The sequence below is a fragment of the Thamnophis elegans genome, chromosome 8, assembly GCF_009769535.1.
Source record: "Thamnophis elegans isolate rThaEle1 chromosome 8, rThaEle1.pri, whole genome shotgun sequence".
NCBI classification, from domain to species: Eukaryota; Metazoa; Chordata; class Lepidosauria; order Squamata; family Colubridae; genus Thamnophis; species Thamnophis elegans.
This window is the reverse complement of record NC_045548.1, coordinates 4,502,743-4,516,306: the sequence shown is the minus strand read 5'-3', so window position 1 is coordinate 4,516,306 and position 13,564 is coordinate 4,502,743. Positions and strand designations below refer to the sequence as shown.

General features: G+C 41.8%; 1 protein-coding gene across 1 annotated transcript; it reads right to left on the bottom strand.

Annotated features, from left to right (window-relative positions):
* Positions 1 to 7,108: 7,108 nt before the first annotated feature.
* LOC116512612 (proteasome assembly chaperone 4-like) lies at positions 7,109 to 12,576 on the bottom strand. Its single transcript, XM_032223202.1, is given in 4 exon segments — positions 7,109 to 7,323; positions 8,577 to 8,652; positions 12,348 to 12,414; positions 12,416 to 12,576. Coding segments are annotated over 4 exon segments (408 nt in total). The 5' UTR covers positions 12,559 to 12,576; the 3' UTR covers positions 7,109 to 7,201.
* Between the last annotated feature and the right edge of the window lie 988 nt (positions 12,577 to 13,564).

Below are 13,564 nucleotides of genomic sequence, written 5' to 3'. Positions count from 1 at the left end.
AGGGTTTTTAAGGGGGAAAGATTTTTACTGCTATCCTTTCAAGTGTCTGCTAATTAAGAACAGGAAGCCATTTCAAAAAGCCCTCCTTGATAATAAACACTATCAAGAATTATTTTTTAACTTCAAAAGGAAGAGGTAATGCTTTTTAGAAAATTACCTCCAACCTGAAAAGGGGGATAAATGATTGCAAAATAGTTACTGGTTGTCCCAGAAGCCATGGGCTGAAATTTTAGGCAGACCCAACATCATCATCTTTGTTCTAAGGAATGCTTGATTCTGATGGATAAGTGCAATGACTTAAAGATCAAGTTTAGGGGGGGGGGGGAATATAGGAGAAAGAGCCGAGGTGGCGCAGTGGTTAAATGCAGCACTGCAGGCCACTTCAGCTGACTGCTAGTTTGGCAGTTCGGCTGTTCAAATCTCACCGGCTCAAGGTTGACTCAGCCTTCCATCCTTCCGAGGTGGGTGAAATGAGGACCCAGACTGTGGGGGCTGATATGCTGACTCTGTAAACCGCTTAGAGAGGGCTGAAAGCCCTATGAAGCGGTATATAAGTCTAGCTGCTATTGCTATAATGGGAAGCAACTGGTTGAAAAGGCCCCTTTAAGAAGATTTTGGTGCACCCTCCATGTGACATCCGAAGTAATTGCTTTTTTAGGTTGCATCTATTGCCAACCAGCTGCCCTTTTTACTATTGAAACCTTTCAAAATGGCCGCCATAAGTGCACCAACACAAACTCCAAAGTGCTCTTGTAGGATTCTTCATTTTTTTTTTAAACCCTACAATAAATAAAAGCCAAGACCCCCTATGATCACTGGGGGCTGAAAATAGATCCTCAACTCCCTGGTCCTAAGTAAACTTGAAGGTAACTGCTGTTGAAACTCAGCTGCTTCTGACTCAGCTGCGTTGAAGAGCAGGAAGCTCATGGAAACACATCGTCTCCTCCTTCCTCTTCCCCACAGATCCATCCGTAGTATCTGCTGGCAATTTAAATCTCCTGCTCTTGCTCAATCCTTGGCTGTCTCAGCAGTGCTTCTTAGGCAAGAGTCCCTCAGAGTCAGCTTCACGCAAGAAGATCTGAACTTGTGGCTAGTTAAAACTATTCCTACTCCCTTTTTTTTTTAACGAACATCACCATCATGAGATTGATGTCCCATTTAAATCAACGCAGCAGCCAGTGTGGTGATGTGTAAGAGCTCTTCACGTGGTGGTCATTTTGTTTGATGTATATTTTGCATTTGTGGGTAAAGTGTTAAGGACCCACTTTTGTGCAACTTTCCTTGTTATGCCCCTTCCTTCCTTCTTCCTTTCTTTCCATATATTGTCCGTTGACTTCTCTGTGTATCTTCTTACTTCGGTTTTGTGTAGATCAGAGGTGGGGGAAAAACAACTTGTTTTTCCAGCCTTTTTCATATTTGTTTTGCACACTGTAGTAAACTGTCCGGTTTTAACATGACCACCTCTCCCTCCATTTATCTCTTCGACATCACATTCAAAAAAAATAAGGCCCTTTGAATTGTGCAGTATTCATGTGCCAAATTCGTGTGACGCCTTTTGCCTTTTATATGATGCTTGTTATTAAGTGATACATCAGGAACAGCAAGTTTCTAGTATACAGTTATTTTTCAGTGGAGTGGGGGCCTTGTGTTTTTTTCTTCATGGGAGGGGGATTTATTATTGACATCCAGGCTCCAAGTAAGACAACAGAGCACTTTTGCAGTCTCTACGCTGTGGAGTAGCTTTTTTTAAACTCCCCACTCCTGTACATATAGTCTTTATAAACAACCATGCAGTAATATAGGGAATTGATTGCATTTTGCCATGGTTCAAAGTCCCCGTTGTGTTCATTCCTACAGTCCTCACCACTTTCTGATGTGACGCTCCTTAACTTTACAAACAAGCGGAGAAAGAGAGCAAATGGTTGGAGATTGTATATTTGTAAGATGAGAGAGGAGCTCTTGGTGATTTTTTTTAAAAAAGATTTGTTTTTAAAGATGTGCTTTTTATTATTTTGGTCTGAATCCGGTATTTGGAATTAATGTGTCGTTATTCGTGCCCAACTTTCCTTGCAATTTGCCTCACGGAAGACTGTCAGTCGGGAGTCCTCACGACGTTTTTGTTGAAGGCAGTTTGTAGGAACGTGTTTCTAATAAATTATGTTGCACGCCTAAATTTAAATTATTTTTGGATGAAGTAAGTGGGCATAAAATTATCCGCAGAACCACCGGATTCTACTGAATGTGCTCAAGCGCAACCCTGGATTCCGAAGGCTACTCATAAAACTTGACCTACATACCTGAACTTTGATCCATTTTCAAGGACTCACAGAAGTTTGTTACAGTTGTGGTGTGATGGGTCTCTGCTGCTGTCTCCTCTGATAATAAGCTGCACGCTGCGGGAGGCTTGCTCGTAGCAAACCATTGGCAATATTTTTCCATAACATCCCATTCGAGTATTCTTCTTAAGACTGAACTACTACATACTTGGTCCCCGTGTTGTTTCTGGAAAATCAACTACTTATTGCAGCCTATCAACATTTGGACAGGTCTTTGTTTTTTTACAACTTTAGCATTGTCTCTAGACGTTGGCAACGGTCCTTAGTACAGAGCTGATTGCACGCAAACAGCCTATAGTCTATAACTTTGACAAACTGTCAGGCAGCCTCACAGGACTTGGATATATTTATTTATTAGGCATTAATTGATGTTTTAGCTTTTTCCAGTGTGTGAAATGTTGCAGGTACGTCAGTAGTGGGTTGCTAATCCCGTTCCAACCGTTCGGTTGGAACGGGCCGGCGGCGTCCTCGTGCACGTGCGCAGTTCACGCATGCGTCTTAGCGCCTGAGCGATGCTCCAGCTGCTCACGGAGACTCGCGCAGGAGCTATATGTGCCATCCAGCTGCTCGCGGAGAATCGCACAGGCGCTGTATGTGCCATGCGCCTGCGTGGAAGCACAGAAGCCTTCAAAGACCGGTAAGGAGCGCGGGCGGGCGGGTGGGCCCTTCGCCGTTCCCAGAAGTTACTTACTTCCGGTTCGCCGACCAACCGGTTCGCGGGGACCGCCGCGAACCGGTTGAAACCCACCCCTGAGGTACGTGGTGTATAGCTTCATTCTTCTCGTTAAGTCTGAAAAGCAGGTTTTATGGTCCTCAAAACTGAGGGGAGACCAGCAAGAATGAGGCCATGTTCCACTAGGATCCATTCACCACCAAATCTTTTTAGCACAACACTGTCTTTAATTGGGTGGCATCTTTTCCCCCCCACTGTTGTTTTAAACGGTAAGCCAGTTTGAATGTTCAGTCGGGACAGAACGGCAATACCTGTATTAATCTATTTAAAAAAAAAAAAAGTTTCAAATGTTGTTCTCTGATAGGAAAAGGTTGATCAACAAGGGCCCCCATCCCCCATTGAAAATGGTCATCTGGCCATTCCTTTCAATGGGTCTAGGTTCAGCAGAAGTGGTAGGAAACTTGTGTCTGCGATATATGCGCATCGGTGTGGTTCAACTGCCACTACCACACTCATTGTCTCCTGTGAGATGACTTGAACTCTCCATTAAAATTATCATTTGAGACTCATCATGTACCCAATGCCATTTTATCCTATGGAGACCAAGCAACAACATATCAAGCTTTCCCTGCAGCAGCTTTGAAGCTTAACAATCTGCAGAACCACAGAATGTGCGTTCTTGTCATATCAGCTTCTGCTTCATCGCCTACAAGCTGTTGCAATGTAGAAAAAGGGAAGGGATGCTCTCTAGTTGCACAGATTTCAAGACCAGCTTCAGCACAAGAACGCCTGAAAACTGAACACAGATCGTATCCTTGGTTCTTGCCAAATTAAATAAAAAACGGCATATGTTGTTTGGCGAAGAAATTTTAAGAACCATGACAGTCAGGACCTTCCAGCTAGGAAGCTCTTAGCAGGCTGCCTGGCCCCGGAAGAGAAATAAATAAATCCTCATATTTATCCAAACAAGGGTATCCCATCGGTATCTGTTCTGTCCACTTCAGTTTTTCTACTTCTGCTTTCGGTAATTCCAAGTTCAGCCATTTTTTGGGGGGAAGGTATATTTGAAAATAATTTATTAGAAACCTTTTTAATAGCAAGAAAGTTCAGATCAACATTGGACATTCCAAGACTTGGTGCGCCGTTTGTTATCAAAACATTTTGAAAACGAGATTTAAGATTTAATGGATTTGTATGCCCGCCCAATCCCGAAGGACTCCGGGCGGCTTACATAAAAACAAGTTAAAAAAATATTAAAAGAATTTAAAAATGGTGCAGAGAACCTTGTTATGGATCATTGTAAGAATGAATTCTTATGAGTATTCTGAATTGTTGGCTCGGTTTCTCAGTTTTTGTTGTTGTTGTTTTTGTTGTTGTTGTTTAAATTACCAACTATTTACGTCGCCAGTTCCTATAGCCAAACTAAAGAAGAAGGAAAAGTCACCAAATTCAGAAGTGCCATTAAAATGAACTCTGAATGTCATGTCAAGTTGCATCTACCGCTGGGACAGAAAGACAAGTGTTGAATATGGTTCACACTTGATTTTTTAAAAAAAATAAAGTTAACAAAACCTCATTTTTTCAATGTACTGTGTGAAAAACTTTTTGGAACAGAGTAGTGTGCTAATGTCTGTAAGTGGATGACATCCCCACCCTTTCCCTCAATTTCTGATGATGTTTTCTTGACTAATCGTTGTTACTGTACCTTTTTTTTATCACGAGTAGTTGGTGCTTCTTCATAGCACAAGCTTAACAATCAACTACTGGAGAACAGTCTTAAAAGCTAAATGTCTGCATGATGTTACACCCGTTGTACCTACTGAACAACTTTGTATGTAAATGTACAGGAATAAAAGATGTTGCTCCATTATTGCTGGACTCGAGTGTTTATCTGTTTTGTTGGGATTACCCCATTTTGCACTATTACAGATGCTGCTTTGCCCAAAATTGCTTTCCCCAAGAATACCTCCCTTTTTTCTATTCAGGGAAGAATCAGGGTGACTGAATGAAGCTGAGCATTATTTATTTATTTATTTATATGTATGTATGTATGTATGTATTTATTTATTTTATTATTTTATTTTATTTTATTTTATTATTTTATTATTTTATTTTATATTTATTTTATTATTTTATTTTTTATTTTATATTATTTTATTTTATATTTTATTTTATTTTATTTATTATTTTATTTATTTTATTATTTTATTTTATTTTTTTTTTATTTTTTATTATTTTATTTTTTATTATTTTATTTATTTCATTTTATTATTTTATCTTATTTATTTTATTATTTTATTTTATTTTATTATTTTATTATTTATTTATTTATTTATTTATTTATTTTTTTTTATTATTTTATTTTATTTTATTTAGTAGATTTATAGGCCGCCCAATCCCGGAGGACTCCGGGTGGCTTACAAAGCGAAAAGAAGAGTAATTAATAAAAATAAGGAAACAATTTAAAACATCACACGTGCACTCAATCTGATTGGGGCTGGACCTCCAGTGAGGTCAACAGCCCCAGGCCTGCTGGAATAGCCAGGTTTTAACAGCTTTTCTGAAGGCCATGAGGGTGGGCGAGGTCCGGATCTCTGGGGGTAGTTCGTTCCAAAGGGTCAGAGCAGCCACAGAGAAGGCCCTCTTCCGGGGAGCCGCCAGCCGACACTGTCTGGCTGACGGCATCTGAAGGAGGCCCACCCTGTGGGATCTCACCGCGCTGGGAGGAATGTGGCAGTAGGCGGTCTCGCAGGTATGCTGGCTCTAAGCCATCTAGGGCTTTAAAGGTGATAACCAACACCTTGAATTGTGTCCGGAGACCAATTGGCAGCCAGTGCAGCTCACGGAGGATAGGAGTAACATGGGTGTATCTAGGTAAACCCAATATCGCTCGCGCGGCCGCATTCTGGACTAGCTGCAGTCCCCGAACGCTTTTCAAGGGTAGCCCCAGGTAAGCGCAACTGAAATGTAGCTTGTCTTGTTATTGATTTAATAGATGAATCACAAAGCGCGTAAGAGTAAATATTACATATTGGTTTATTTAGTTTTAATTTGACAGCACAATGGTTTTCTTCATAATACAATCTACATCTAGCTATTTCACTTTATACATTGAAATTCATTTTTTTTTCCTGAGAAAGAGCATGTGACTCTCTTTCTCCCCCGTCTCACAAATGTTCTTCTAGAATGCTTCCCCCTTTCTTGTAAAAAATGTAAGCCTGTTCGCCACTGGTGCTCATATAATGGGAAAGTAGTTGATCCAATTCCGCACCATCCCATCAAAAATAGTTAGGGAAGCTGATAAGACTACACTTAATTGAATAAGTTTTAAGTCTTTTTTCCTTGACTTGGTTTGCTATGGGCATCTATTCTGCAATGAATCAATTCCAAATCTAATACTTTCCACTGAACAGATTCATTTTGTCTTTGATCTGATGCTACAGAACTGGATCACTGTGATTGGAAAATTCAAAACAGATCTATGTCGTGTCAAGCAGAAACAGTAGGTGGCAACATCTGTCAAATGTTGCAGCATTTATTCCAGTTCTATATTCTCCCAACAGGAATATCTAAAAACTGAATTCTTCTTTCTTTTTTCATTATATACTGATATGTAGATTCATTCATTAGTTCAAAGAGATACTCTTGAGAAACTGAATGCATTTTGCCATCCAAAAATATATCTCAGTGACTTTTTTTAAAAAAAAAATCTGTGACCCATCAAAACCGCGTTCCACAAAAGCGCGGTCAATGAAAGCACGTATGTGACGTCATCACAGTGCGACGAAAAAGATCGAAAAATTGAAATAAAAATTAAATTACAGCAAGCCGATTCACATAAAGGTAAGGGTTAGGTTTAGGGTTAGGGTTAGGTTTAGAGCGTTAGCGTTACGTTTAGCGTTAGGTTAAGGGTTAGCGTTAGGTTTTTCGTTAGGTTAAGGGTTAGGTTTAGGGTTAGGTTAAGGGTTAGGTTAAGGGTTAGGGTTAGGTTAGGGTTAGGTTTGGGGGGGTTAGGGTAAGGTTTTCGCTTTATTTTTACATTTTTCTATCTTTTTCGTCGCGCTCTGATGATGTCACATATGCGCTTTCGTTGACCGCGCTTTTGTCTACTGCGGTTTTGTGGTGGAACCAAAAAATCATCTTTAAAAAAAAAACACAAATATAAACACAAAAAAAACGTGACTATCCCGAACTAAAATTTGTCCGGGAAAGTTGCCATTTCTTCCTTGATACGGTTTTCTACAAGTAGTATGAAGCTGTTGTCAGTATTTTGAATGTTATAACTGACAAAAATCTGTTTTTTAGTCTTGCTGGCTGAAACATAAACAAAGCACACATCATATCAATCTTTGAAGGGATGTCATAGCACAAATCAAATACCATCATGTGTTCCCCATAGTTCCAAGCACTCAATTGCTGACAAAATGGTGTGTGTTTGGGAGGTAGTTGCTTTACTTTTGGGATAAATTCTCCGCATAACACACTTTTGGGAGTTCTTTGGGATAAAAGGCTTGCTTTAAAACAGGAATTGAATTGCTTTCAGAGCCGAGGTGGCGCAGTGGTTAGGGTGCAGTACTGCAGGACACTTCAGCTGACTGCTATCTGCAGTTCAGCGGTTCTAATCTCACCGGCTCAAAGGTTGACTCAGCCTTCCATCCTTCCGAGGTGGCTGAAATGAGGACCCAGACTGTGGGGGCGATATGCTGACTCTGTAAAAACCGCTTAGAGAGGGCTGAAAGCCCTATGAAGCGGTATATAAGTCTAACTGCTATTGCTGCTATTGCTATCCCCAGGGGTTCTCTGGGAAGGAGCATTATGTAAAGTAGAGGGGGGGGAACTGTGGCCTCTTTAGCACCTGTGGACTTCAACTGTCAGAATTCTTGAGCCAGCATAGTTGGTGTCAAGAGTTCCAAAAAACACCCCCAACGACAGAAGACTCCATGGCCCGAGTTTCCCCAAAGTTCCATTTTTATTAGAGATGTCATATTGGCACATCCGGGGAAACCCGAATCTGAAAGCTTCCAGTTTTTCCCCCCAAGTGAAACTTCAAGTCCCTGCCCAGAACCCACATGTCCATCATATGATCCAATCAGGTGCCATCTAAAACTGGAGATGCCTCCCAGTCACCTCATTAGCAGCTGCAGGACAAAATGGCCTTGATTTTCAGAGAAAGAATGTTATTATGGCTACATACACCCACACTATAATCCTCTCTCTCAGTTTCCCGCAGTAGAAAATGTGGCAGGCGTGAAATCCCAAAGGTAAAAAGATGGGTTCCCGGTCTGACAGCTGGCCCAGGAATTCTGGGAGTTGAAGTCCACAAAAGACCATAGTTCCTCATCCCTGATTTAAAACAATAATAATAAACATACTCAAAGATTGCTCAAAGCGCAGAAGGTTTAGGATCATCCCATATAATTTGAGCCATTACATTTTTTAAAAAACTTTTGTATCGTGGTGACCAGCACACGCGAAGGATGTCAATTAAGCCCAACCTATGTGATCATGGATTTTTCCCCCCTTCCTTTTCCCTGTGTTAAGTTTTAAAAATTCATGCACATACGTACCTAGTCTTTGAGCTAAAGAATTGGAGGTATTGTCAGAAGCATTGCCAAAAAGTAAGGTTGATGCCGGAATGGAATCCTGTAACGAAGAAAAATTTTTAGGAGCAATTCTGTGCTCTAATATATATATACAGATCCTCTACAGAAGAAAAATTGCTGTAATTATGGGGGGTTTTTTTCAGAGGCTGATGCCACTGCAGATACAATTTTTGGCTTCATCCTTTGACTTAATGTTTTTTCTAAAAACCTCGCTTCAAAGATGTATGAAAACAACAGAAGTGCTAAAATGAAAGATCACACAACAGAAACTTCGTATCTAAATCGGTTGCCCTCTCCCCTCCTTGGAAGAACTTTATTAAGAGCCGAGGTGGCGCAGTGCTTAGGGTGCAGTACTGCAGGCCACTTCAGCTGACTGTTATCTGCAGTTCAGCGGTTCTAATCTCACCGGCTCAAGGTTGACTCAGCCTTCCATCCTTCCGAGGTGGGTGAAATGAGGACCCGGATTGTTGTTGGGGGCGATATGCTGACTCTGTAAACCGCTTAGAGAGGGCTGAAAGCCCTACGAAGCGGTATATAAGTCTAACTGCTATTAATTGAACCTTGGACTTTTGACATAGATTTTGACATAGGGATATCTTGTGGTTAGGCACTGGCTTCCTGTTTCTTTTGCAACTCTGCCTATGTGGCTTTTATAGAAGTAAAGGGGCTCTAAGAGGCTGTCCAGCCTGACCCAGTAGGTTTCACACTTAATGTCCAAATCTCACTTTACGTCTGCTTTATGATCCCCTTTTGCGACCTCCCGGACAAGCAAAACTAACGAGGAAGCCAGATTCACTTTTAACAACTGCGTTGTAATTGAACACAACGGCAGGGATTCCCTTAACCAACACGGCAAGAAAAAGTCATCAAATGGGGCAAAAACTCAACTAATTTTCTCACCGAGGAACAGTTTGTGGGGGGGGTCAACTGTGGTCGTAAGTTAAGGACTGCCTGCACCCACAAAACTGACCTGCAGAAGGAGGTTGCCTTCTCATTGCTCCGTTTAAAAAAAGAAAGAAAATATTACTAATAGCAAAGCTGCAGGTACTGAATAATTTACCAGCTGTGCTGTTATAATCCTACAAGAGGGTGGATACCGTGGCACGACAAAACCGCGCTGGTCAAAATTGCAGCGATAAAATCGCGGCGCTAAAGCCACGACGTCATCACCGCGCGTCATCACCGCCATGACAACAGCGCGGCAACAGAAGGGCGCTTTAAAACGGCGCTGCAGCAGAAAGCCGACTTCAATTAAGGTAAGCGTTAGGATTAGGTTTAGGGGTTTGTTTTAGGATTAGGGTTAGGGTTAGCGTTAGGTTTAGCGTTAGGGTTAGGTTTAGGGTTAGGTTTAGGGTACTGAGTGCTTGGGAATGCGCGATTTTGCCCTCCGTGATTATGTCATTGCGGTAGGGTCGCGTTTTTCCTTAGTGCTTAGAACGGCGCAAATTAGTCTTCGCGCTTATGTCTCCGCGGATAAGGGCTTCGCGGATTTGTGCTGGAACCAGTGGATACAGTTAAAGAACTATGTGGTTTGTAAGCCTATATAGAAAGCAGAGCCTAGGCTAAGGGATGGTATAAAAGATCAGTTTATAGGGCAGTGCTAAATAACGTTCATAGTACCACACTTCTCTGCTAGTAAGCTAATATTTTTGCAATCCAGATTTCAATAATGCACCGAATGAGAACTGCCAGATGTACAAGCTGGATTCAAAACAGACAGAGGGAACCTGAGATCATATTGTTAACATGTGGGTGCCTAGAAAAGACAAGAGAGTTGCCAAAAAAAATGCCTAATTTGCTTTATGGATTATATTAAGGCTTTTGATTATGTAAACCAGTGGTCACCACTGAAAAGTTTGGTGGTCCGCAGAAAATTATTTGCATTTTTTATATTGCACTAAATACTATTTATCTTTTTTTTAAAAAATCATATAGTGCTCTCCGCAGGATTTAAAATTATGAATTTAGTGGTCCCTGAGATCCGAAGTTTTGGTGATCCCTGACGCAGACCATAGTAGATGTAGCAGTGGTGGGATTCAGCCAGTTCGCACCTATCTGGGAGAACCGGTTGGTAACTTTCTAAGCAGTTCGGAGAACCGGTTGTTGGAAGAAATCTCCTTTTGGTTTTGTTCCCCACTTTACAGGGCTAATCCTTGTAATCCTGGATTATATTACGGCTTTTGATTATGTAAACCAGTGGTCAGGTTCCCATTTAAGGCTCTTAATTGTTGCATTGTCTTATTTATCCCCCTTCCCTTTTTATTGTAAGCCGCCCGGAGTCCTTCGGGAGTGGGCGGCATACAAAACTAATAAACTAAACTTTGAACAACTGCGTTGTAATTGAAAACAACGGCAGGGGATTCCCTTAACCAACACGGCAGGATAGCAATAGCAATAGCAGTTAGACTTATATACCGCTTCATAGGGCTTTCAGCCCTCTCTAAGCGGTTTACAGAGTCAGCATATCGCCCCCATAGTCTGGGTCCTCATTTCACCCGATAGATAGAATGGATAGATAGATAGATAGATAGATAGATAGATAGATAGATGATAGATAGATAGATAGATAGATAGATCGATAGATAGATAGATAGAAATAGCAGTTAGACTTATATACCGCTTCATAGGGCTTTCTGCCCTCTCTAAGTGTTTACAGAGTCAGCATATCGCCCCCATAGTCTGGGTCCTCATTTCACCCAGATAGATAGAATGGATGGATAGATAGATAGATAGATAGATAGATAGATAGATAGATAGATAGATAGATAGATAGATAGATAGATAGATAGCAATAGCAGTTAGACTTATATACCGCTTCATAGGGCTTTCTGCCCTCTCTAAGTGGTTTACAGAGTCAGCATATCGCCCCCATAGTCTGGGTCCTCATTTCACCCAGATAGATAGAATGGATAGATAGATAGATAGATGATAGATAGATAGATAGATAGATAGATAGATAGATAGATAGATAGATAGATAGATAGCAATAGCAGTTAGACTTATACCGCTTCATAGGGCTTTCTGCCCTCTCTAAGTGGTTTACAGAGTCAGCATATCGCCCCATAGTCTGGGTCCTCATTTCACCCAGATAGATAGAATGGATAGATGATAGATAGATAGATAGATAGATAGATAGATAGATAGATAGATATAGATAGATAGATAGATATAGATAGATAGCAATAGCAGTTAGACTTATATACCGCTTCATAGGGTTTTCAGCCCTCTCTAAGCGGTTTACAGAGTCAGCATATCGCCCCCACAGTCTGGGTCCTCATTTCACCCACCTCGGAAGGATGGAAGGCTGAGTCAACCTTTGAGCCGGTGAGATTAGAACAGCCGAACTGCAGAACTGCAGTCAGCTGAAGTGGCCTGCAGTGCTGCATTTAACCACTGCGCCGAGGTGGCGCAGTGGTTAAAGTCATCAAACGGGGCAAAAACTCAACTAGTTTTCTCACCGAGGAACAGTTTGTTGGGGGGGGGTGTCAACTGCGGTCGTAAGTTGAGGACTGCCTGCAGCCACAAAGCTGAGCTGCAGAAGGGGGTCGCCTCCCCATTGCTCCGTTTTAAAAAAAAGGAAGATAAGACGGATCTCCGCATCTGCGGAGAAAAATGGTTGCGCGCTGCGCCGGGAATCCAACCGGGAGCGAACCCCGCTTTGCAAACGAGGCGCATCGTCTGCAACCTCCTTTACACCCCCCCCCCAAGGTTGCAACCCCAAAGCCCGGGACTCACGCGGGGGTTGCACATGGCCACGGCCAGGTTGCTGAGCTCCGGGCCGTCCCCGACCCAAAGGAAGAGAGTCCCGCAGGCGCATGGCGTGGAAATGCACGACCTGCTCCGCTAAGCGCCCGCAGAAATTGTGCAGCGAGATCCCGGCTTCCTCGGCTGCCGGCGGGGCGGGAGCATCATCGTCTCCTCTTCCCGGCTCTTGCGCTTCCTCCATCGCCGCCGCTGCTGGCCAAAGCAGGCTTGTAGGCCGAAGCAAGCGATCCCCGATCGCGCCCGCCCTTCCCCGGTTGTCAGCGGGCCAGAAGCGGGCGTGGCCTCGCTTAACTTTTTCTCTTTCTTCCAAGCGGCGTCTCGACTTTCATTTTTTCTTTCTTTTCTTTTTAAATGCACGCCGCCGAGCCATAAAAGGAATTGTTCGATTGGGTTAAATTCACGCCTGGCTCGCCGTAAACCACAGTTTGGCCACCTTTGTGGTGCAAACGTAGCTTAAGAAACAGCTGTTACTTCAAACAAGAGTTTTTGGCGTTTGAATTGCACTCCCCGTCCGTTCTTCCTCCATATAAATATAAATAAATATAAATCTCCAATAAACAATAAGGTTTATCTCCAATAAACTACATGTAATCCATAACCAAATAAACCACAATAAACAATAAAGTTTATCTCCAATAAGCGCATATAAATCCAATAACCAAATAAACCACAATAAACTCCAATAAACCATAATGTTTATCTCCATAAACTGCATATAAATCCAATAATCCAAATAAACCACAATAAACTCCAATAAACAATAAAGTTTATCTCCAATAAGCTGCATGTAAATCCAATAACCAAATAAACTCCAATAAACTCCAATAAACAATAAGGTTTATCTCCAATAAGCTGCATATAAATCCAATAAACCAAATAAACTCCAATAAACAATAAGGTTTATCTCCAATAAACTGCATATAAATCCAATAAACCAAACCAATCCAACAAGGAATCTACGATTAACTTCTTTAACCCCAATGCTCTGGGAAAATTGGGATGGTTTGTGGGAAGTTATCATCCAGCCCTCCCCCAGAAAAATGAAATAATCCTAGGAAATATTGAAAAGGCAGAATATTTCTCTGGATGTGAAAAGAGAAGAAACACGCTTTAAAAGACAATAGTTGCCTGTAGCTTCCTGCCCATCCACACTTTGTCAATAGGCCATTGAGAAGGCCAGGCTAGCC